Source organism: Gavialis gangeticus, unplaced genomic scaffold, assembly GCF_001723915.1.
Source record: "Gavialis gangeticus isolate Ggan-Ray unplaced genomic scaffold, GavGan_comp1, whole genome shotgun sequence".
NCBI lineage: Eukaryota > Metazoa > Chordata > Crocodylia > Gavialidae > Gavialis > Gavialis gangeticus.
This window is the reverse complement of record NW_017728980.1, coordinates 1,165,076-1,186,686: the sequence shown is the minus strand read 5'-3', so window position 1 is coordinate 1,186,686 and position 21,611 is coordinate 1,165,076. Positions and strand designations below refer to the sequence as shown.

Sequence of the window (21,611 nt, the reverse complement as noted above, 5' to 3'; positions counted from 1 at the left end):
TTTGTATTGGGGCAGGATGCTTCAGTTATTGCTTCCATCACATTTACCACTGTTTCTATAAGAGGGATAGTAACTCCTCTGCCTGATGGTACTCGGGTCTGTTTTTCCTTTCACAGAAGTGAGGGGTTTGTTTCTAAAACACTGGCTTCTCTTCATCTTGTTCTGATGATAAACCTGTTCTTTCCTTCCTTTTGGCCAGGTTTCCTCCTGGGGTGGTTACGTATTCCTGATCAACCTGATCCCTCTGCATGTCCTTGTGCTGATGCTGACAGGGCGCTTTTCCCACAGGATCTATGTCGCCTACTGTACGGTGTACTGCCTAGGGACCATCCTGTCTATGCAAATCTCCTTTGTTGGCTTCCAGGTAAGAGAACCAAGTGAAGCAGTGGGAAAGATCATGACTTAGTGGTTAGAGCAGGATAACTATGGTTGACTGACTTCTTTTATGGGCTCTGCCACTAATTTGCTTCTGAATTTAGTGTAGATGCTTTGCTTCTCTGTTCCTTTGTGTCTTATTTGTAACAGGGCTGATGAAACTTTGCAAAGCTTTTTAAATCACGTAAAAATCCACTATTACACATGTGGTCTGGATTGCTTATTTTTTTCCAGGTTGCTTTGTATTAAGAAGACAACAGTGCCAAATAATTGAAGTCAGACAGCTTGGTCCAGGAAGAGTTCTTTTCTAGTTCTGTTACTGTTATGTTCATTCCCTTTGTGATCTTAAGCACGTCACTTGCAGCCAGTTTTTTAAAAGGAATTTTAAAGATTTTTAAATTTTATTCAGGTGCCTAAATTACTTTGAAATCAGCCACCTCTTCAAAACAAGTTATTATTGGAAAAGGAATTAGTATGATGAGCAGAGTTCTGGGTTTTCTTTTTGCTGTAAAAAAACATGGATTTTTCTCCTTTTAAAGGCTGGCAGGGTTCCAGCCGGCAAGGGGCTGCTTGGGGGAATGGGAGGTGGACAATCACAGGCAGGGACCGCCATATGCATATGTACCTGCACACATTCATGTAGCAGCCAGGCATTGTGGTGGAGAGCATCTTCCTGCAGGTAAGTCTATGCAAGGGGATGACATGGGTGATGTGTCGAGGGGGGCATGAGAGGGCCAAATGCCCCACCAGATCTGTGGCCCCACAGTGGGCATGAGGTGCTGTGGTCTATCTAGACTGGCATGGGCAGGAGCTGCCTTCATGGCCCAGTGGGCAGGACAGTGAGACTCGTTGCCACTGCCAGGACACACACGCCAGCCACACCGCCAGCAGCCTGAGGAGTAATGGACTTGGGGAGGGGATAGGGGTGCGCTGCCCTTGCTGCCTCCCACCGCCATGACTTGGCCACCAGCACTCCCACTTTCCTCAGGCTGCGGCTCTACCTTGGTGGGGTGGGGACAGTACAGGCAGCCTGAGGAGAGCAGTGGCGGCAGGAGTAGCTGGGCCACATTGGCAGGGTAGAGCCACAGCCCAACATATGAGCAGCTGGCGGCAGGAAGAGGTGAGGGCAGTGCAACCGCCTCCCCCCTCCCCCGGTCCATTACTCCTTGTGCTGCTGGTGGTGTGGCTTTTGCAAAGGTCCCAGTGATGGCGGAAAAGTCTCGCTGCCTTATTCCACTGTACCGCCCTGGGTCCTGTCCGCTGGGCCATGGAGACGGCTCCTGCCTGTGCTGGTTTAGCTAGGCTGCAGTCCCGTACCCTGTTGTGGGCACACAAATCTGGGGGGCATGAGCCCCCCCCATGCCCTCCCTCAATACATCCTTTATGGTCAGGCACTGCCCCCCCCACACACACTCCCATGCCCTGCCCTACACACGCTTGGAGGGCTGGGGGCAGATGGTAGCGAGTCAGGAGTGAGGAGCAGCAGCAGAGCTGGGGGGATGGGGGAGCTGTGGGTTGGGAGTGAGGGGCACCAGCAGGGCCAGGGGGCTGTGGGTTGGGAGTTAAGAGCACCAGCAGGGCTGGGGGGGCCTGTAGCTTGGGAATGAGGGGCACTGGGAGGGCTGTGGGGGCTAGGAGGCTGTGGGTCAGGAGTGAGGGGCACCAGCATATCAGGGCTGTTCAGTGCCGCAAAGCGGCAGAGGGATAGCCGCAGCTGGACCTGCATCCTGATGAGCAAATGGAGCAGGGGGAGCTCTGATTTTCCATGATAAAACTAAATCAAATGCCAAAATATAGGTATTTAGAATTTATTTTATTGTAATGATTAAAGCATTGGTAGGCTTCCAAGTTGCTTTAAAATTGTAAGTATATCAATAAAACATTGTTCAACTGATACTTGTATGTGTAGTGGCATTTTGTGTTGATCATGGAAAAACACAGAATTTGGGGTTTTAATCAGAGAATTTTGGATTTTTTTTTTAAACAGAGAAAACCAGGATTCCCAATGATAAGAGCTTTAACTGTGGCTCCTGAATTTAATTGCCTCTGGGGATTTCTAAGAGCCTTAATCTTCAATTAATTTTTGTAAGAAAGTGACTCATCCCACCTATGTGTTGTCTTCTGTGCCAAAGGGAAGGCACCTGTGATTCCCATGAGTGTGCTGCTGGAGAATAAACTGAAATACACAGTGAATCTGACACAGAGTGGCTGCTACCCTCCATATCTGATTCCACCTTCTCTTCTTTCAGCCTGTTCTGTCATCTGAGCACATGGCTGCTCTTGGGGTCTTTGGCTTGTGTCAGATCCATGCCTTTGTGGACTACCTGCGCAGCAAGTTGAACCCCCAGCAGTTTGAAATTCTCTTCAGGAGTGTGATCTCCCTGGTTGGATTTGTTCTTCTTACAATAGGAGCTGTGCTGATGTTGACAGGTATATTGAGATCTGTGGTAAAACCTGCATTCTTGATGATTAAAGCACATCTAATTTCCAGTTTGCTTTCTTTGCCTTTGTTTTGGAGAGCAACAATATGATCAAATATAACTCAGCTTTGAATGAACAAAAGAAAAATTGCATTTTTTTATAATTTACAAACCTGCATGGAGAATCCATGTCTACTTTGAGAACAGCACTTAAATAATCATCTCTTCTACTGGAAACTGAATATTTTTGATGAACAATCAAAGTAAAACTATAAAAATGATATAAAGGTTTCTTTTGAGGGTTGAGAACTGCACTTTTAAAGCAATTTTAAAAGCTAACCGTTATGAATTTACTATATTGATAGTACTGCACATAGAGCAGATGAATTTGCATTTGTGAAATAAAATTTTAGTTCCTACATACATTTCTTCTGTAGGAGCACTTGCTGGAGTCACAGATCAGTTTACACTGGAAATGTGAATTTCTCTCTCTCCTATCAGGGAAAATATCTCCTTGGACCGGTCGTTTCTACTCCCTGTTGGATCCTTCCTATGCAAAGAATAACATTCCCATCATTGCTTCAGTTTCTGAGCACCAGCCCACCACGTGGTCCTCCTATTATTTTGATTTACAGCTACTTGTTTTCATGTTTCCAGGTGAGTTTGGTACATTCATTTATGCTCAAACCAACTACTTGCAGGTAAATGTGTTCAGTTTGTAAACATTTAAATATTGCTGTACAAAATCCTAATGAAAGTCCCCTGTCCTTCCCACTGGGCAGAAGCCAGAAAAGGGCACCATTATACTAAACGCCAATATTCTTGTACTCCATCAAGTCAGTAGGAAATTGCATTGTATTCTACACCAGGTAGGGCTACTCTTTTTAGACTCCTTTGCAAGATTTAGCAGTGCCCACTTGCTTGGCATGGTCACCCACAGGGAACACATTATACTCCTTTTAAGCCTTGCGGTTCACTTATTACAGTTTTAATGTATGGCATTTTATCTGAACTGTTATGAGTGACAGTCTTTTGTCTCATGGATAAGACATGGCATGAGACTCGGGACTCAGTGCTGACAGTGTCTTGCTCTGAGATTTGAGTAAATCATTTCCCCTCTCTGATAACATTTGCGTACCTTGTAAAGTGTTTTGAGAGCTATGGATAGAAAGCAGTAGGGAGGGAAAGTGCCAGATACCACCACCTGTGGCACTGGATGGTCTTCCCATGAGCTTCTCTGATAGATAAGGTTCCCCCAGAGGCATTTGCTCTCAGTACTTAGATTGGCACACTTGAGGTTAATTGGTGCTAATACCTTGAATTATACCCCAACATTACAGGAAGCTTGTGTATTATGTAGAACTTTGTAGTCTAGTATGCTCCTTACACAGAAGCCCAATAAATGAATTACAGTATTCATTACTGGGCCAGTAAAATGCCCCACTTATTTGAATGCTAATATAGCCAATGAATTATGCCTGTGTTTCTTTGTCATATGGCTTTTAAGTCCAGCATCTGTTCAATCTGTGTTGTGCTGACAGGCTAATTCATTATAAGTCTGCAACTCCTTGCAGGACTTGACCACCATTGCCCCTTTCCTGGCACTTGTTTCCTCTGCACTAATGCACCGAACCAATTTTTATTGTGATAACAAAAGATATGTTATTCTAAAATTAGACCATTTGTAATGTTCTGCTTTGACCTTCAGTTTGTTTAATGTAATGTCTTTCCAGTCTGGGTGTTGACCGTGTCTCCCTCTTTTACAGTTGGCCTCTACTACTGTTTCAGTAATCTATCAGATGCCCGTATTTTTATCATAATGTATGGTGTGACCAGCATGTACTTCTCTGCTGTGATGGTGAGAGCTGCTGCCTGCTGAGGAGTGAAAATCTGCCATCATGGGACTTGAACTATTTGGGCTTGGGAAAAACGGGTAGAAAGAGGAAATGGGTAACATGGAGCACTAGGAGAGCTATTTCCAGCTCTGTTACTCACTCACTGGGGGTCATAACCTTCTGTGTTCTGAACTCTCCCAGCATCCAGTGGGCATAATCTTATACATATGAGTTGACTGAAACATTCATAGCATTTCCTGCATTTTCAACCACATTTATTTATCCATCTGTATATGGTTGTGAAGCCTTGTTAAAAAAAGCAGCTTTGCAAGATTTCTAATAGGTTGGACTGTCGTTTATCTTTATTGCCATTACTGCTGGGGATGGACAGATTTTGGGAGAGACTAATGAATGCTGTTTCCAGTCTTGCTCTTGGGTTATACAGCTTGGCTGTGCTATCTGTGTAGTCAGTATAAGCTAACCGCAAAGGACTTGCCTATTCAAACAGTAGCTTCTTGTTAACAAGTAGTTCACAATTCTGTTGTACCATATTGTACTCCAGGTGGGAACTGAATCTTGTAAATGAAACCACTCATTCTTAGCTATAGTGCAACTTTACTGAAGGCTCCAGAACTGATGTCGAATCAGAATATTTTTCTGTGACTTTCGTGAAGTTCGGAGATTTCATGGCAGTTAACAAAGGGGTCAGCAGGGTGGTCAGTTCCTGCCCACTGGGGAAAACCGTCTTAATGCCTCATGCTCAAGAGGCTGTTGTTGAGTTCAGAATAGTTGCTTGTCTGAAGAATCACTGCATCAGTGGGATGTTACATTCTTCAGCAGTTTTTCAGTTCTTTGTTTATGTTGTACTCTGCTAGTAGTTTCTTATGTGTGATCAGGTATTAAATGCCTGCTGTCTTCACCAGGTGCGTCTCATGTTGGTGCTGGCCCCAGTTATGTGCATTCTGTCTGGCATTGGAGTTTCTCAGGTGCTGTCCACTTACATGAAGAACCTGGATATCAGCCGACCAGACAAGAAAACCAAAAAACAACAAGACTCTACTTATCCCATTAAAAACGAAGTAAGTTCCCATGCATGATTAAGACCCAGGTTTAAAACAGAGGCCAGACCCAAACTTCCAAGGGGCAAGCATTACTTCAAGGGTCTGGGGGTAGGAGACTGCTAGTAATGTAAGGATGTCCTCTAGATCTATGAAATAGCAGAAAGAGGGGGAAAAAGGTCTTGTTTTCTTAGCATAGGTCTCTTAGTATATGTGAGCCCTGCATTTGGGTTGAAAAGGGCTTCTTATAAAGGGAGGTTGATATCTTTCAGAATAACATTTCTGAAACACATTTTTGATTGCTTTCTGCTTCCCTAGGTTGCCAGTGGCATGATCCTGGTCATGGCTTTCTTCTTGATCACCTACACTTTCCATTCAACCTGGGTGACCAGTGAAGCCTATTCCTCACCTTCTATAGTGCTGTCTGCTCGCGGTGGGGATGGTAGCAGGATCATCTTTGATGACTTCAGAGAGGCTTATTATTGGTTGCGCCACAATACACCGGAGGTAAACTTTAATAGGGTTTCTGCTTACATCAATGGTTCTCAAACTTTAAGTTCGAGGAGCCTCTCATTAGATTTGCTTTTATTTTTCACTCATTTTTGGACTACAGAAAAATAATAGAGCAATTCTTCTGTTGCAAAGAACTCAGGCCATGACAAGTCAGAATGTTTTTAACACTGTGCATTCCTATTTGAAATCTCTGGGTTTGTTGTGAATCATGTTTGCACACCTAATAGTGCTAATGCTGTGTGGCACCCCTCAACAACCCTGGAAGGATCTCAAAGTACCCCAGGGTACTGTATTCCCAAGGCACCCTGGTTGAGCATCACTGGTTTGTATAAATGAAATAATTTCTCTGGAATCAGTTTTAGGTGAAACAAGAAGCCTTAAATCCTAAGGACTGACAGGACTACTGCTATATCTTTTGTTAAGGAATGGTATCAGAAATTAGGTCTAAAATGCAAGATTACTAGGCTACATTAGACTTGCTTTCAAAAAGGCCTGAAGGCTTTGGGCATGCCCACTCTGATTTAGGGATAGGATGGTCTCAACTCTAAATGTTTTGAATCAGAAATATGTACAGAATTGAACCTATTCCAAATGAGCCATGTTTTTTAATCCTCCCTAGTGCTGTTTGTCCAGGATGCCCAAGCATACTCCAGTGGTTGGAGCTTGTAACTTGGAGTCGGGAATCTTGGGTTCCATCTCCCCTTGAGAAGTCATTCATTTAATCTGTGCCTTAATTGCTTAATCTATAAAACTAAGTTATTTGCAAAACTCCCTTTCAGGAGACTGCAGGGAGTAATTGTTAAGTAAATATCTGTAAACGTCTGTGACAGTCTGGTATAAAAGATACTGTATGAGTTATTACTCTGTGAATGGAGGATGGAGTTGCACTAAGGTCCTGTCTCACAGGACCCTGGAGTCAGTACTCAGATGTTGGTATGCTGCCTTATCTGAAAGATATAATTCTGTGACACAGGCTGAACACTGTTAGATTCCCACTATGTTTTCAAAGTCAGCTTCTTAGAAGAAGCTTTTGGGCCTTAAGAGTTTCCTTCATTGCTTGAAGAAAGACTTACTTCTCCCTATTGTTTAGAATCACTTGGGAAATGGAGATTCTTTATTGAACTATTCATTGCACATAGATTCTGCCACAAAAGAGTTTGTGGCCACTGGGCACATGGGGTTGCTGGCCTTGACTTCTGTGGGGCAAACAGCTTTGCAAAAGAGGTTAGGAAGATGTAGGTCATTTATTGGATTACCTAACTTTACCACTGAATAGCTTTGAACTCCTCCCAGCATATAGAGCTTATTGACTTGCCTGCATGGTTGTCTTGTGAGCATGAAGTGTTCAGTTCCAATAAAAAGTACTGTTTTAAATTTGACCTATTCAGCACAGTTCTTGGTAGTTTTACTGCACAGAACACAAGATCAGAAGTGACCTGCATTCCTGGTCTCTGGAGGAGTTGTTTGAATGCTCTCAGACTTTTGAAAACAACATGTTGGCAGTTTGCTGCATGACTAATTCAGAAGCTTGTTATGTTCAACCTGAGTGCAAAGGAAAGAGAAGTGTCGGAGGGCTGTATTATAACTGACTTTGTTGCCTGTGTAGCTTAAAATAAACTGTAGTATAACCAGAATTATGTTATAGCCTGAGTCTTCCCAGCCAAATATGTTTGTAGTAGATCTTGGTTCAGTCTGTAGATTAGAATGCTATACCCTGATGATATCAACTCAGCTGTGTGTGGATGGCTCTTGGGCCTCAGACTTTGAGCCCAAAGGAATATCATCAGTCAGTGCATTTCTGAACTTTTTCTTCATTATAAACAGGCCTTGCTAGGCAGCTTCCAGTTGCATTTTCACCCTCTTTTTGTAAATTATGATAAGGAAGTGAGGCCTGGAAGAAAATACCATGCAGTCCCATATATAGAAGTTGGTCAGTTTGCTGCAGAACACAGCTGTTTGGCAGCTGCCTCTTTTTCTGTCTTGGCTTTGGTTTGCTGGCAGAAAAGACTACCTGTCCAACTTTCTTCTCAGAACAAACTGGGTCAACTTTAGTGAACATTATAGCATTGCATAAAAATGTGTGCTCCTGTGATCTGCTGGGCTCAACAGATTTGGGGCGTCTTATAAGACCTGCCTACTAAGTGTGTTGTAATGAGGAATGGGACAAAACTTCCTTCACAGCATTGGTTGAAAACAGACTGTACTGATTGACCTTTTTGTATTTGAATGCAGGATGCAAAGGTCATGTCTTGGTGGGATTATGGGTATCAGATAACAGCCATGGCCAACAGGACAATTCTGGTAGACAACAACACTTGGAATAATACGCATATCTCCCGAGTTGGGCAGGTAGGTGCAACTACTTCTTGGTCCTAGAACTTTTCCTCCAGTATTCCAGAAAAACTTATGTGGAAGAAGATGCATTCTTCTTGGGTCCTGGAAATAAAAGGAGGTTCTCATTCAAGCAGTTTGTTCTTATTAAGGACTAAGATGGTTTCAAGTTGCAGTCCATATACCAACACAACAGAGCAACTCTGGGTTTAATGGCTGTCACTTGACTGACTTTGTATTTCATTAAGGCAATGGCATCCACTGAAGAGAGAGCCTATGAGATCATGAGGGAGCTGGATGTCAGTTATGTGTTGGTAATATTTGGAGGCCTCACTGGATATTCCTCAGATGGTAAGGCCATCATCCAAAATACCTTTTTTTCCCTACTCCTCCTACAGTCAGATTCCTGCTTGCTAACTCATTCCACTATCCCAGTAGCTTCTTGGATGAATCATGCATGTTCCTGTGCTGTGGTAGTCCTGTTTTCTTCTTACAGATATGGATAGTTGTAGGTGATGCATTCCACTGCTACACTGTGACCATGGTAGAGCTGGCTGGAGTTACTACAGTTGCTGAATATATTGTCTAAGGAGCACAGAATGGCCAGGCCCAAGTTCCTTTCTAAAAGGGAGAATTTATATTAGAAGAGTCAGTTATAAAGTCAGTGAATCCCAACACACAAAGTAGAATGGGCAGCTAGGTTACAAGTTCTACTTGGCTTGTGGAATGGAGACTCAATGTGGGGATGAGCAGGTTATGTGATCAGGCCAGGCTGATGTGTTGGGGAGTGTTTGTGCAGTGCTGAATAATGAAAGGATGTCTAGAGAATATTGCCAATTGAAACAAATACTTTCTCTTGAGCCTCTGGCATGGCTGTTAGAAACAAAACCAATTATTTCTCTGCTAGGAGTGAGAGCAAACCTGGATCTTTGTTAGCAATACCCTCAGGAGAAGAACTTAACATTTCTGTAAGATTTATTGTAGACATACGTGGCTATTACTTGACAGTCTTCAGGGTAATGGATGAGGAGCAGGTGCTCAAAAGGTGGTTGCTTAGTTTGGGTAGCAGATGAAGCATGAGGCCAGATGCCAGGGAGCACTGGGTGTGTCTACACATCCATTAGATCTGGGAGCTGTTTACTTGCAAGTAAATGCTCCCAGGCAGGTGTCTACATGTGCAGGGAAGTGGGAGCAGATTTGCTGCTAATGGCAATAAACTGCTCCTGCTTCCTGGGGCCCTGCAGTGGACCTCTGCCTCCAACAGGGGGAGCTCTAGGCTCCTTCTCATAGTTGCTAGTCCAAGAGCTGGTGGGGAGCCCTGGGCCAGGAGACAGCTGCCTCCTGGCCGGGGATGGGACATCCTCAGGGAGGGCTACTGCCAGGGCAGGGACAATGTCTCCCTGCTCCGGTAGTAGGGAGCTCCTGGGCCAAGTTCCCCAGTTGGGAACTCAGGATTTAGAAAGAGCTGCAGGGGTGGGGCAGGTCCCAGATCCTGTCCTGATCCGCTGGTGGGGCAGCTAGCAGTGAGCCCCTGGCTGGGCGGAGAATCTCCACCCGACTGAGGCCTTGCTACACAAGCACTACTGTGCAGTAACTAACTGCAAGTAAATTTTGCTACTTGCATTTGCAGGTAGCAGATTTTCTTCTGATTTAGAGCCGTTTACTGCGCAGTAAGTGTGTGTATGTGTAGATGCGCACATTTATTGCACAGTAAAGCATCTCGTGTAGATGCACCCACTGAGTACTAGTTTCTGTGTTGCCTGTCACTCCTTGTATTCCTGGACAATAATCCTTACATTGTTTCTGTTCCCTTACCTGTAGCCCTGCCTCCTCTGGGGTGGTGGAGTTCAATATGTTTAATAACTAATACAACACTTAAAGAAATATTGCCATATAAGTGCTGCTACTTTGCTCACTAAGGACATTTTACAGTTATAGGAGACTGAACCATTTGTGGCAACTTGTTCCCACACCCAGATCTGTTAGAGCCTCACTCCCAGCTGAAACGGCATATAGATGGTGCAATTGTCAGTGAAATAACAGCATATATGAGATTTGAGACATGCAGCTGTGTAAATTTTTTGCCAGATGTTGTCCCCTGTCTGGCAGAGGCTTGTAGTCTGGACAGTGTTCCTCTTGAATGCCACACTTGGGTGCTTAACTGGTTGTTGGAAATGAGAGCAAATGTTTTTACACCTCACACTGTCTCCTTGCTCCTTTAGATATCAACAAGTTCCTGTGGATGGTGAGAATTGGTGGGAGCACAGACACTGGGAAGCACATAAAGGAACACGATTACTACACACCGACTGGAGAGTTCCGTGTTGATAGGGAGGGTTCCCCTGTGCTGCTCAACTGCCTTATGTATAAGATGTGCTACTACCGCTTTGGGCAGGTCTACACTGAAGCCAGTAAGTAGCAGTGGTCTTTATGTTGGTATTGCAAAAAGAGCACCTGGAATTTGTCTTGAGACTAAAGCAGAGAACACAAATATCCTGACAATTAAGGTTCGTTTAAGGTGTTTTGTGACATTGTGTGCTCGCAGCTGTGACACTGACTTGGAGTATGGCTTTGGGCAAATTGCTTTTCCCTTCCTCCTTCACCACAGTCTTTAAAATGGAGATGATGTTGACCTGTCCTCTGGGGATAAGGAAACGGGCTTCATTCCAGCATCTTTCAGCAGTGTGAAATTCTCTCTCAAATTTGTGCTGAAATGTGAATCACTGGCAGGCTCCTTTCTTTACTGGAAGGCTTTAGCCATTTTGGCCACCCTGTGCTGAAACTTATAGTAGGGCTGCCTCCCACTAAAACATGTTGATACCTAACACCACACGGTTTAAGATGCAGTTGGACATTCTCCACAAACAACATGAAACAATAACCTTTCTCACTTACCTTGGTGCTCTCCTTCCCCGCCCCCCTCTTTTTTTTTGGTATACTTCACCAGGCCTGCTATTTACTAATAAACAAAATCCTGATTTATTTATTTAAAATGCGAGGTACAGACAGTGAACATGCTACTCTGTTTGGAGTGCAGTCACCTGGGGAAGGAGGGAGATTGGGTAGTTCATATTCCAAATTCATTCTGTGCCTCTTGGGTTTTGAGACTCCTTTGGGAAAGTATCTTCAGTTGGGTTGGAGGGGCTTATACTATTTCCGTGGAACTAGGGCCTCTGAAGTCTCTGATCACTTTTTCGTTCTCTCTAGAGCGCCCACCAGGTTATGACAGAGTGAGAAATGCTGAGATTGGAAACAAAGACTTTGAGCTTGATGTCCTGGAAGAGGCCTATACTACAGAGCACTGGCTAGTCCGAATATACAAAGTAAGCAAACAATAGGGGCTACCATCTGCCTCTTAAGAGAGAACAGTCAGGGTATTCCTAATATCCTGGGATACCGCCATCTCAAAGATCCTTCATTGAGATTTTTTTTTCTTCCAAGTGTGGAGTTGAGCTTTAGAAATGAATTTAAGATATTGATCAAGGCTACCACAGACATTGCATTAACTTGACATAGAAAGGAGTCTAGTTTGAAGTCTGGGCTAGTACTATTTTAGGAAGCACCTTGTTTCTGTACCTGTCTCTGGACCATTGTATAAGGTATGCATTGTTTTGACCAGACTTTGTTGTTTGTTGCTTGCACAGACAGCTTTCGGAGGGCAAGTTACTTTGCAGCTCACCAGATGGCTGTGAAGGTTGAAGCTGCATAGGTTGAATCAAAAATCAAATTTCTGCCACCTCAACTATACCAAAAGAAGCAAATAAATGCAGACAGTGGAATTAGCTTTAACTCTTTAATCTATACAGATTTAACTAGTTTTGTGTCTCTGATCACATCATACCTTTTCTGGAATAGCAAATAGTGTTTTGCCCTTTGGGCTCATGCTGCCTTAGCATATAATGCAGTGGGGAGAACACAGACAAGAGATCTAGTCTTTTCCTGACTGATAGATTTGCTGCATGATCCAGGACAAGTTGTTAACACAGTGCATCCATTTATTTATCTGTGAAATGGAGTTGCCACTGATGTCTTTGTTACCAAGTATACCTGCTTCCCCTCTCGTTAGTACATGAGAACTACAAAAGTGCAAAGTGCCTCTGTTCCAAAGTCTGCAGAAAATTATGTATGGTTAAATATAATGTTCATCACAACACTCTTTTAAATTAGAAAAGTTGAAATGTGTCTTTCGTGCAATTAGATCTGCCCAGTCCAAACCAGTGGAACACATCTGAAGTACATCATAAGATGAGTAAAATTATCTCTCCTCTCTCATCTGAGCTCTCCGTCACTGGGGTAATTTATGACACCTCTGAAAAGACAGGAAAACAAAGTGGAATGACTTAGCCCTTTTGTATAGCTTGTGACTGCAAAGCACTAGTACAAAAGGATTAAAGAACATGGCTTTGAATATTAACTGTTTAAGACCGAATGAAAAGAAAAAACTAATTTATGATCAGGGAATGTCTAGGGAAACTCTTTCAAAAAGTATTTTTCTTTGTTAATTCTGAGAAATTCTGAAGAAAGCTTAAATAATTTATTGTTTTGCAGGTAAAGGACTTGGATAATCGTGGACTGTCAAGAACATAGATTTGCCTTCAGCTTTAAGGAAATCGCACTGAGTCTGCCTGTGAAGCAAGTTTTTTTTTATACAGTTTATAAGTGCAAGGAGTTGGATTAACTGCCCATGAAGTTCTGCCCTCATGCATACAGTCCATATTAGATGGAATGATTTTTATAAATATGAACCAGTTACCAAATCAGAAATAATGGCTTTATGGTGGGTGATTAAAGGGGAGTTTAAAAAAAGTGTGTAGTTCTTGCTTCCTTTCCAGTGATGGTGCCAGATGCAGCAATCCAGGTGTTCCCTCTTGAAGTGTGAAGATGTTTTACTTTTTGAATTTACTAACACCTCAAAGTCTACTTCCTTTTCTGAGTCACAAGACTCAGATTTCCATAATGGTAGCCATCTGCCTCACTTTGGTTTATTAAAACAGGTTTTTGGTAAAACAGCCACCCTTGTCCATTTTGAATATCAGATCAAATTTATCAAATATAGTCCTGTCCTGATGAGCAACACACTTTTTTGGGGATGTTCTATGTTGGAAGGCACTAAATACCTCTACTAATAAATAGGGAGATAACTGGCTGTCTCCTGACACACAACTAAACTTCTTTCTCCCAAGTGGTCTTGATTTGGGTATCTTCTCTAGTATATGTAATTCTGATTACTGGTCAGCCTCCATATTCCAGGCTTCCCTCCATGGTGCATCAGTATCGTGGTCCAATGTTACAAACCCTCCTTGAACCCTTTGAGTTTTCTTCTGGCCAGTTCAGTCAAGGCATTTTATTAGGTTGCACCTACAAGTCATGAAAAAATGACAGCAGTGCATCAACCAAGGAGGACTGAATTAATATTGCTGCAGCAATCTATAGAATATATAGCAGTCAAATGGATGCATGGCAGCTGGTGGACACTAAACAATGGTATTTAGTTGAGTCTTCTTCAAACCAGCTGGAGAGCACATTGGGTTTAATACCTAAACCTGATAAGTCATTGTAGTTAAAAACCAGGAAGTACTGTGGCGTATGTTCATACTTTTAGGAAGTGACTTCAATTGTAGTGAATAGTCATCTGTCTATATGTTTAAGTTACTTAATTTATATGAAAAAAGTTGATTCCGAACAGGACCTTCCCGTGTAGATTTTTTGGAAAAGGCTTTTACTGAATCTTTTGCTTGAGCAGCTGAGATATTATTAGTCACAAGGCCTGGCACAGTTTTGATGCAAGGTTCACAAATTAGTCTTATTTTTATTCTGCAAAACAAGAGGGACTAACCCCTCTATATGAAAACTAAGCTGCATCTACCAGTAATTTAATTTGCATCCATACTGGACAAATATTCTGGTCCTATTGTAGGGACTTACCTAAATTGCAACAGAAGCTTGCAGTACGGCGGTGCCTTTAATCTCACTCTTTGCTGTGCCACACCCCTTCCCCACCCTCTCCTGCTGAGTGGCCAAGGGGCAATTAATGCCATGGTTTTTGCCTCTTGGCCATTCAACCATGGGGTGAGGAGGGGGCGCACAGCAAAAAGAGCAAGATTTAAGGCACTGGTGTGCCACAAACGTCTGCTGCACTTTAAGTAGACATCTTGTCTGTTGATTTCAGTTGTTGCAAAAAAAAAAAAAAAAAAAAGTATGCGTGGGGGGAGGGCAGGTTGTAATCAGATATATGCCTGGTTTTCCTTCAGTGTCGGCTTGAGGAGGAAAAAAGATTTCAAAGTGAATGAAAGCATAAAGATTATGAAGAGAGGTGGATGCTGAATTCTAGGGCTATGATGTTCCCATTTTACCCACTGGCCCCTCTACAGGCCAAGAGCTCACTGTATTGTGTTAATATTGCCTTTTTCCAGGAGGTATTAGCCACAGGAGAAAAGATTGATTCCCATTATATTCTCATAAAAGAAAGCAATATGAAAAAGGGGTAGAACTTCAGGGTGAAGAATAAAGAGACGAGAGGCAGATCCCCTTGCTTTTGTAGAACCTGCACACTGTGAGGTACTCGGTACGAAAAGGGGAAGGGGAGAGAATCACAGTTGTATGTGATTCTAGGCTGTAAAACTGCAACGTCACTTTGCATAGCCCTTAATGAGGCACGTGCACATTTGGCCAAAGTGTGAAGAGGGCTAAAGTCAGGATGTGCCATGTCACTAAGCCAGGCTCTGTCAGTGTTTCCCATATGTACACTATGGCTTTGTGCAAGACTACCTAGGCTGCACTATGACACAGTGTCATGTGCCAGGGCTAAAGCAGCCACATAGTAAGCTTTTGGAAAGTTACCCATGCCGTCAGGTGTCAACACCACACATCTTTCTTTCCCAAGCATAACCTGGAAACTCACTGAGTGCAGAAAGGCTCAAGTTGAACTCACCCCGAGCCTGAGCATAGAATCATAAAATGAGGGTTGGAAGGCACCTTAGGAGGTCATCTAGTCCAACCCCCTGCTTAAAGCAGGACCAGCCCCAACTAGATCATTCCAGCCACAGCTTTGTCAAGTTGGGTCTTAAAAATCTCTAAGGATGGAGATTCCACCATCTTTAGGTAACCTGTTCCACTGTCTCACCATCCTCCTAGAGTGAGTTTTTCCTAATATCCAACTTAAACTTCCCTTGGTGCAACTTGAAACCATTGCTCCTTGTTCTGTCATCTGCCACCATTGAGAACAGTCCAGCTCCATCCTTATTCTCTTCTCTGCTGCAGATTAAATAAGACCAGTTCCCTCAGGCTCCTCTCACAAGTCATGTGCCCAGCCCCCTAGCCATTGTTATTGCCCTCCATTGGACTTTCCAACTTGTCCACCTCCTTTCTGCAGCGGAGGGCTCAAAACTGGACACAGTACTCCAGGTGTGGCCTCACCAGTGTAGAATAATTACTTTCCTCAGTCTGCTGGTAACACTCCTACTAATGCAGCCCGGTATGCTGTTAGCCTTCTTGGCAACAAGGGTACACTGCTGACTCGTATTCAACTTACTGTCTGCTGTAACCCCCAGGTCCTTTTTTGCAGGGCTGCAGCTGAGCTAGTTGGACCCAAGCCTGTAGTGGTGCATAGGAGCCTTCCGTCCTAAGTGCAGGACTTTGCACTTGTCCTTATTGAACCTCCTGAGATTTCTTTTGGCCTAGTCCTCCAATTTGTCTACGTCACTCTGAATCCTAGCCCTCCTTTCCAGTGTATCTACTATTGTCCTTAGCTTGGTGTCATCTGAACTTGCTGATGTTGCAATCCATCCCATCGTCCAGATCATTAATGAAAATATTGGACAAAACTGACCCCAGGACTAACCCCTGGAGTACCCCACTTGATACCAACTGCCAGCTAGACATCGAGCCATTGATTGCTACCTGTTGAGCCTAATGTCCCGGCTAGCTTTCTACCCACTTGACACTCTTTTCATCCAACCCATGCTTCCTTGACTTGTTTTTCAAGAATGCTGTGGGAGACTGTATCAAAAGCTTTGCTAAAGTCAAGGTTTATCATGTCCACTGCTTTCATAGAGCCATTCATCCCATCATAGAAGGCAATCCAGGTTGGTCAGACTTGACTCGCTCTTGGTGAATCCATGTTGACTGTTCCTGATCAATTTTTTCTCCTCCAAGTGCTTAAAAATGGATTCCTTGAGGCCTTTCTCCATGATTTTTCTGGGGACTGAAGTAAGGCTGACTGGTCTGTAGTTCCCTGGATCCTGCTTCTTTCTCTTCTTCAAGATGGGCACTCTATCTGCCAATCGTTTGGGACCTCCTCTGATCATCACAGATTTTCAAAGATTATGGTCAGCAGCTCTGTAAACATATCAGCAACTCCCTCAGCACTCTCGGATGCATTGCATCCAGCCCCATGAGCTTGTATGCATCCATTTTTTCTAAATGGTCCCTAACCTGTTCTTTCACCACTGAAGGCTGCTCACCTGCACCCCAAACTGCGCTGCCTGATGCAGTAGTCCAGGAGCTGACCTTGCCAGTGAAGACTTGAGGCAAAAAAGGGGATTTAACACTTCAGCCTTTTCCTTATCGTACGTCACTAGGTTACCTCCCCTATTCAGTAAGCAACCCACATTTTCCATGACCTTCCTCTTGTTGCTAACATGCTTATAGAAACCCTTCTTGTTACTCTTCACGTCCCTTGTTAGCTGCAACTCCAGCTGTGCTTTGGCCTTCCTGATTTTATCCCTACATGCCTAAGCAACACTTCTTGTAAACTTCCTTTTTGTGTTTAGGCTCACTGCAGAGTTGCCTGCTAAGCCAAGCTGGTTGCCTGCCATATTTGCTGTTCTTCCTGCAATTCGGGATGGTTTGTTCCTGTGCCCTCAGTAAGTTTTCATTACAATACAACCAGCTCTCCTGAACTCCTTTCCCCCTCAGACAGGATCCTGCCCATCAGTTCCCTGAGGGAGTCAAAGTCTGCTTTTCTGAAGTCCAGGGTCCATACTCTGCTGTTCTTCTTCCTTGCCCTCCTCTCCTTCCTTTTGTCAGGATCCTGAACTTGACCATCTTGTGGTCACTGCTGCCCAAGTTGCCATTCAATTCTGTGTTCGCCACCAATTCTTCTCTGTTTGTGGGCAGCTGATCAAAAAGAGCATGGCTCTTAGTTGGTCTCTCCAACACCCATACCAAGAAGTTGTCTCCAAAAACTTCCTGGATTACTGGTGCCCTGCCATACTACCCTCCCAGTTCCCCATGAGAACCAGGGCCTGTGATCTGGAAACTTCTGCTAGTTGTCTAAAGAAAGCCTCATTTATTTCATCCTCCTGATCTGGTCGTCAAAAACTTAGGGAACTGAAGTCCACTCCGTGAGGGGGTAGACTGGGCTCTTTAACCCTGGGTGACAGCCAGTCTAGGAATAGAGCCCTGATTGAACAAATGGACGATCTTTGGTACAGCAGCTCCTGCGGCCCAGCTGGTTCCAAACATACTGCTGTCTGCCTCTTCTTTAGAGTAAACCAGCAAGGCTGGGAGGAGCGGGGGGACAGCTCAGTGTCTCCAAATACACTGCCCAGGCTTGTGCACCTTGAAGAGGTCACTCCAGCTTCACTTTATCTTTCAACCACATATTACTTTCAGCAAACTGGTGTCTTGGCATAATTGTATTGTTTTGTGAGATCGGCAGATGCCTACTACTACTAGTAGTACCAATACTGTGATTTTTCAGCTCTTATCTGTTCTCTTCTATCTTCTATGTTCTGTTATTGCAGTGGTTCCCAACCCTTTTTTTCTGCAGCCTGCTGATGGGAGCAGAGTGCAGCAGCAGCCCCGGCATGGGGCCAAGGGAGCTCCCAGCATGTGGCGTGGCTCATCTTTTGTGTGCGGTGCTGCCAACATTGCCCCCATGACCCTCATTTGGGTCACCAGCAGGGGTTGGGAACTGCTGTATTATTGGATGGAATACTTTGCAATGATAATGATAATTTATTTTTGCAATGAATACTGTGTTTACCTGAATCCAAGCTATCTTTCAATGTAGGATGACCACCCCCAGTAGGTAGATTCCATATGTGGAAAAATTTATACTGTAATTCTATAATTTGCTGTAATTTTCCACGTATAGACTCTAATTATTGGAGGATTGTTTTAAATCTGTCCTCAACCATGGGAGTAGGAGGCAGGCAGTCTGACCCCTGCCCCTTGCTCTCTTCCCACGTGCCCCCCCCACACCTGCCATTTTCCTCTGATCCACAACCTACCACTGACCCCTCACTCACCTGCCCTGCCTGCCCATTCCCAACCTGTGCTTCCTCCTGATCCCCAGCACATGCTGCTGTCCACGCCTGCTTCCCCATGTGCACTGCTGCTCCAACTTCTGACCCCTGTTGCTTCCAATCCCCCCATATATGCTGTTGCCCAATGCCCTATCACATACTGCTTCCTTATCCCCTGCTCAATCATGAGCACATGCTGCTGCCTGACCCCCACCCACACGGCTGCCCCACTCCGCACCCAGTCCTTGTGTGCTGCTTCCTGATCATCATGTGAATTGCTGCCTGATCCCTGATATGTACCACCGCCTGATCCTGGACTTAGCTGGTGACAGAGTGCTGGTATTCAGATCCAAGATGAAGCATGTTTTCCTCCCATGTTGAATGAGGGGAAAAAAACCTCACCTTGGATGAAAAACCATACTGTAATTCTTAACCTGGTTTAAACCCAAACCAGGTTGTCAAATAATGCCATTATGTCCCCATTCTTTCAAGTAGGTTCCGGGCTCATAGTGATATGTATTAAACATTCATATTTCTATACATGTGTATCCCTGATTATGTTCTGTATGTTTGACTAGGGTAATGCTCCATAGTGAAAACTGTCATTTCACTTTGTCTGCCTACTCTCATTAGTAAGCAGAGGGTACAAATGTCTGAAGGGGTACTTGAGCAGCAGGGCCTCCAGGGTGGGCCTCCCTACCCAGAATTTACTACTCAGCTGGCGCAGGTGGTATAGCTCCTGGGTGGCAGCCCTGGGTGAGATCCCTTCCCATGTCACTGGGCTAGGTAGTAGTTCCCCAGGCTGGTTTGCCACTAAGATTGTGATCAATTTTGAGGTACAGTTAAAGGTTAATAGCATTTTGCTTAGGGTGTCCCCTTGTTCCCCTTTTCCCTTGTAATAAATCTGTTTTAATTTAACATTTGCTTGCAAGTGGGCAGGTTTTGTTCATGGTAGAACACCTAGTACACATTTACCTTACCAAATTTCTGGGTTGGGGCTTGAGGTAAATTTGAAAAGTTGGTGTAAAACCCTTATATTTGTATGCAGCCATTCTTACTGCTGTCCAGCACCTGGCAAAACAGCAACGTGCAGGCCTTACAGGGTGGGTATTAATTGGCAGGCTGGCACTCAAAAACCAAGCTTCAAGTTCAAGCAGCGACCTGCCTAGTCTTCTTCAAGTGAGTCCCTTGGTGGTGGTAATGTGGGTTTTGGGGTGATCCAAAGTGGGTTTTGCCCCATAACTCCAGCCCAAAATAAGATCCTTATATAAAGCAATGTACCTAGCATGCAGGTGGTGGCAGGTGGCAGGCTGGCACTCAAAAACCAAACATTGGGTCAAGCACAGACCAGCCCATGCTTCTTCTAGAGAGTGTCTGGGTGGTGGAGAGGAGTATTTTGGGGTGCTCCAAAAAGGATTTTGCCCCATAATCCCAGTCCAAAGTCAACTTCTTGTTCACAGGAACATACATAGCACGCAAGTCTGGGGGGCTGTCAGTTGACAAGCTGGTGCACAAAAACCAAGCTTTGGGTCAGACAGTGCTCTGCCCAGACTTCTTCAGGGGAGTCCACTGGTGACGGATGTGTGTTCTTAGGTGACCAGGAGAGGATTTTACCTGATATCTGCAGCCCAAATTCAGCTTCATATTCAGGGCTAGGTACAGAGGTCGTAGGCCTGGGGCCTGTCAGTTGTCAGGTTAGCACTTGCAAACTGAGCCTTGGGTCAGGCAGGCTTCCCAGGCTTCTTCAGGAGAGTCCCCTTGAAGGCAGAGATGTTTGTCTGGGGTGACTCAGAAAGGTTTTCCATCGGTAATCCCAGCCCAAACCTAGCTCCTTATTCAGGCCTGGGGGCCTGTCTAGGCAGCCTGGCATGCAGAAACCGAGCTTTGGGTTGGGCAGGACTCTGCCCAGGCTCCGTGGGAGAGTCTTCCTATGGTGGGGGTGATCCAAGAAGGATTTCCACCCATTATCTTAGCCCAAACCCAGTTCCTGATTGAGGCCTGTGAGTAGACAGCTTGGCCTGCAGAAACCCAGCTTCGGGTCCGGCAGCGCCCTGCTCAGAGCTGTCCCCTGGTGGCATAGATGTGTTTTGTGGTGACCCGAAAGGGATTTTGCTACAGCCTAGTTTCAGGGCTATGTACTTGATGTATGATATTATTTTACGGTTTTATTAGCAAATATCCACTGATGAAATCCTGACTCTTCAGCCGGCATCATTAATTACTAACAACCTTGAACAGTGTAAGGATTTGCTTTGAAATGGGACCCGGGAACAAGCAGGGTTGCCAACTCCACTCGAATCTATTCCAAGAGGTTTCTGGGCTGCCAATGTGCCCGCGACACGCACCGCGTGCTGGTGTACATCAGTTACAGATAACGGTGGGTGGACTTCACCTCAGGAAGGCAAACACACTTTGCTATTACATTTTAAAAAGCCACCGGACTGCGAAGAGCAGGTGCGTCCCGAGGCTGGGCGGTGGCAGCAGCAGGGGTGGTGAGGGGACCGCCTGCCGTGGTGTCAGTGTCTGGGGGGGGGGGGCGAATGCCAGCCTCGGGGCACGTGCCCCCCACGCGTGGCCTATGCAGTAGCCTGCGGTAGAAACAGGATTTAACATGTAATATTCATTTTAATGGAGGCCCAGCCCTGGGGCTTCGGGTGGCTCTCAGCTGCCTGCCGGAGACGGGTTTCTAGTTCCTGGAGACTCCGGGGAATCCTGCAGGTTTGGCGACCCCCGCAATAAGGAACCGACCTCACTCCCCGGTGCCCGCTTCCCGCCAGCATGGAGAGGGGCGAGGCCCGCTCGGGGGCGGGGCGGGGCGATGGAAGGGGC

The 21,611-nt window shown here is 44.9% G+C and overlaps 1 protein-coding gene across 1 annotated transcript in view; it reads left to right on the top strand.

Annotated features, from left to right (window-relative positions):
- STT3A (STT3A, catalytic subunit of the oligosaccharyltransferase complex) overlaps positions 1 to 13,541 on the top strand; it is a 30,158-nt gene extending 16,617 nt beyond the window's left edge. The window contains exons 8-18 of the mRNA XM_019508916.1: positions 200 to 364; positions 2,625 to 2,805; positions 3,297 to 3,452; positions 4,562 to 4,653; positions 5,554 to 5,709; positions 6,007 to 6,195; positions 8,434 to 8,550; positions 8,781 to 8,883; positions 10,755 to 10,943; positions 11,740 to 11,855; positions 13,081 to 13,541. Coding sequence (XP_019364461.1) covers positions 200 to 364; positions 2,625 to 2,805; positions 3,297 to 3,452; positions 4,562 to 4,653; positions 5,554 to 5,709; positions 6,007 to 6,195; positions 8,434 to 8,550; positions 8,781 to 8,883; positions 10,755 to 10,943; positions 11,740 to 11,855; positions 13,081 to 13,119 — 1,503 coding nt within the window. The 3' untranslated portion in view covers positions 13,120 to 13,541. The remainder of the gene's footprint in view (positions 1 to 199; positions 365 to 2,624; positions 2,806 to 3,296; positions 3,453 to 4,561; positions 4,654 to 5,553; positions 5,710 to 6,006; positions 6,196 to 8,433; positions 8,551 to 8,780; positions 8,884 to 10,754; positions 10,944 to 11,739; positions 11,856 to 13,080) is intronic.
- The last annotated feature ends 8,070 nt before the right edge of the window (positions 13,542 to 21,611 follow it).